This window comes from Octopus sinensis, unplaced genomic scaffold (genome assembly GCF_006345805.1).
Source record: "Octopus sinensis unplaced genomic scaffold, ASM634580v1 Contig06974, whole genome shotgun sequence".
In the NCBI taxonomy this organism is placed as follows: domain Eukaryota; kingdom Metazoa; phylum Mollusca; class Cephalopoda; order Octopoda; family Octopodidae; genus Octopus; species Octopus sinensis.
The window spans coordinates 1,294-3,828 of NW_021829717.1; the positions used below are offsets into that span (position 1 = coordinate 1,294).

Sequence of the window (2,535 nt, forward strand, 5' to 3'; positions counted from 1 at the left end):
TTCAAATCATCTGAGCACTACGAAGTGTTTTTTTTATATTGAGATTCTCACGATCTCATCTGCTGACTCTGCATATTAATGTGTGTATGTTGATTGGTTGGTTGCTTCATTTTGACAGGTAAAGAACCGCCTCGGCAGCGAGCTGGCTGAAGCGTTAGCACGCTGATGGAAATGCTTCGCGGTATTTCGTCTGCGTTACGTTGTGAGTTCAAATTCCGCCGAGGTCGACTTTGCCTTTCATCCTTTCGGGGTCGATAAATTAAGTACCAGTTACGCACTGGGGTCGATGTAATCGACTTAATACCTATGTCTGTCCTTGTTTGTCCCCTCTGTGTTTAGCCCCTTGAGGGTAATAAAGAAATAGGTAAATAACCGCCTCAATTAATCCACATCATTTCCGTGATATCCATTATGTCACAGTGCTCTGAGATGACTTAGGACAAGCAGTTGAGCAGCAAGATTTCAAGCATCAATATTTAAAATACACTTACGAGAGGGTGCAGAATAGTTACTGGCTTTAAGGGTGTCGCGAAAGGCCCGGCTGGAGGCCCAACCTTCCGAGTTCTTTTGAAGGTCTTAGGAAAACTAAAGGACTGCTGCAATAAGTGCGTGAATCTGGGAGGGAACCATGTTGAACAGAGATAGATAGACAGAGAGACAGACAGACGGACGGACGAACGAATGAATGGATGGAAAGAGATAGAAATATAGATATGCATATATGCATTTATATACATACGTACATACATCTATATACATACAATACTTACATACCTGCATACATACATACATTTATGATCCTTTAGGGTGAGTTGTCTTTAATGACAGTGACAAGGGAAAGACGCATCACTTGTTGCCATGGTTATTATTTAAATCGTTCCTTTTCCGTTGCCCCACTTTTTAATAAATTTTCCGGTGCCGCACGTTTTAATAACAAAAAATCTGGTGCTCATCAACATTTATTTTTAAATATAGAAACACGATTTTTAATTCAATTACCTGGCTAGCGGATACCTCGATTCATTTAGTGAAGACCCTGTACTTGGTGCATACGGTACAGATCTTTGATATGAGGAGACAATTTCGTTAACTTCAGCCGTAAATCACCACGTTTCATAATTTCAAGCCGGTTTCTCTTGGCTTCCAGTAAATTGTCAACTGCACTGAACCCACATTCGACCGAATAAGATGAAGGGAAATGAATCAGTAGTTCTCTTGCTGATGTAGAGATGCTGGAGTATTTTCTTTCAACCTCATCACATAGCCACATATTTGTACCTTTCAATTTAAACAAAGTCTTCACTGATTCATCACGTTGCAATTCTGATAACTCTTCTTGGTATTGAACTGCAGCATCAGAAACGTCAATCAGCAGTAATTGAGTTAACCAAGAAGGAAAATTCTTTGCATTCAAATCACAAAATCTGTCGTTGAAGTACTTTATTATGATATTCAATAATTACGGTGAAGGTGGCGAGATGGCAGAAACGTTAGCGTGCAGGGCGAAATGCTTAGCAGTATTTCGTCTGTCGCTACGTTTTGAGTTCAAATTCCGCCGAGGTCGACTTTGCCTTTCATCCTTTCGGGGTCGATTAAAAAAGTACCAGTTACGCACTGGGGTCGATATAACCGGCATAATCCGTTTGTCTGTCCTTGTTTGTCCTCTCTCTGTTTAGCCCCTTGTGGGTAGTAAAGAAATAGGTATTTCGTCTGCCGCTACGTTCTGAGTTTTAATTCCGCAGAGGTCGACTTTGCCTTTCATCCTTTCGAGGTCGATTAAAAAAGTACCAGTTACGCACTGGGGTCGATATAACTGAGTTAATCCGTTTGTTTGTCCTCTCTGTGTTTAGCCCCTTGTGTGTAGTAAAGAAATAGATATTCAATAATTACGGTGGCAGCATCATTCATTGTCTCACATTTATTCAATCAGTATAACTGACTGAAATTTCTTTTGGGAACATTTGTTGGCATATTACGAAGGCTGTAATGAATCCAAAAATCTTTGCTTTCGCATCAGCAAGCATCATGTTTGCACCTTGGAGTTGTTTATTCAAGTTTCCAAGTTTCTCAAAGATGTCTGTCAAATAACTGACAAACGCTTTTCCATCCGTTGTTGACGGCATTTTCATTTCATTCTTAGCACTGAGAAAGTCGTTAAGCTGATCAAATAATTCCATGTTCGGGTTGTATTATTGGATTGATGGTGTCTTGCATAGGATGTGGCTATTTCTTGGATAGTGCGTAGTGTTGAGGATCCAGGTATAGCTTCTATGTTTTTGTTTATTATATTATTATTATTATTATTATTATTATTATTATTATTTATTATTATTATTATTATTATTATTATTATTACTATTACTATTATTATTATTATTATTATATTATTATTATTATTATTATTATTATTATTATTATCATTATTATTATTATTGAGTGAGAGAGCAGTTCATGCTATCAAAGTGACACTGGGGTAAAATATACGAAGCCCAGCATACCCATCATGACTACCCGTCTGATAAGGGCACACCAGGA

General features: G+C 38.2%; 1 protein-coding gene across 1 annotated transcript; it reads right to left on the minus strand.

The window, feature by feature from the left end:
* Nucleotides 1-1,024: 1,024 nt before the first annotated feature.
* LOC115227698 lies at nucleotides 1,025-2,177 on the minus strand. The gene is made up of 2 exons (XM_029798450.1): nucleotides 1,977-2,177; nucleotides 1,025-1,438 (listed from the first exon to the last, which is right to left on the minus strand). Exons 1-2 carry the CDS (start codon nucleotides 2,175-2,177, stop codon nucleotides 1,025-1,027), a joined length of 615 nt encoding a protein of 204 aa, XP_029654310.1.
* Nucleotides 2,178-2,535: the final 358 nt, after the last annotated feature.

Coding starts and splice junctions, on each gene's coding strand:
- LOC115227698 (XM_029798450.1), bottom strand. CDS start 2,177: ATGGAATTATTTGATCAGCTTAACGACTTTCTCAGTGCTAAGAATGAA. Junction 1,439..1,976: donor TTGGATTCATTACAGCCTTC/GTAATATGCCAA, acceptor ATCATAATAAAG/TACTTCAACGACAGATTTTG.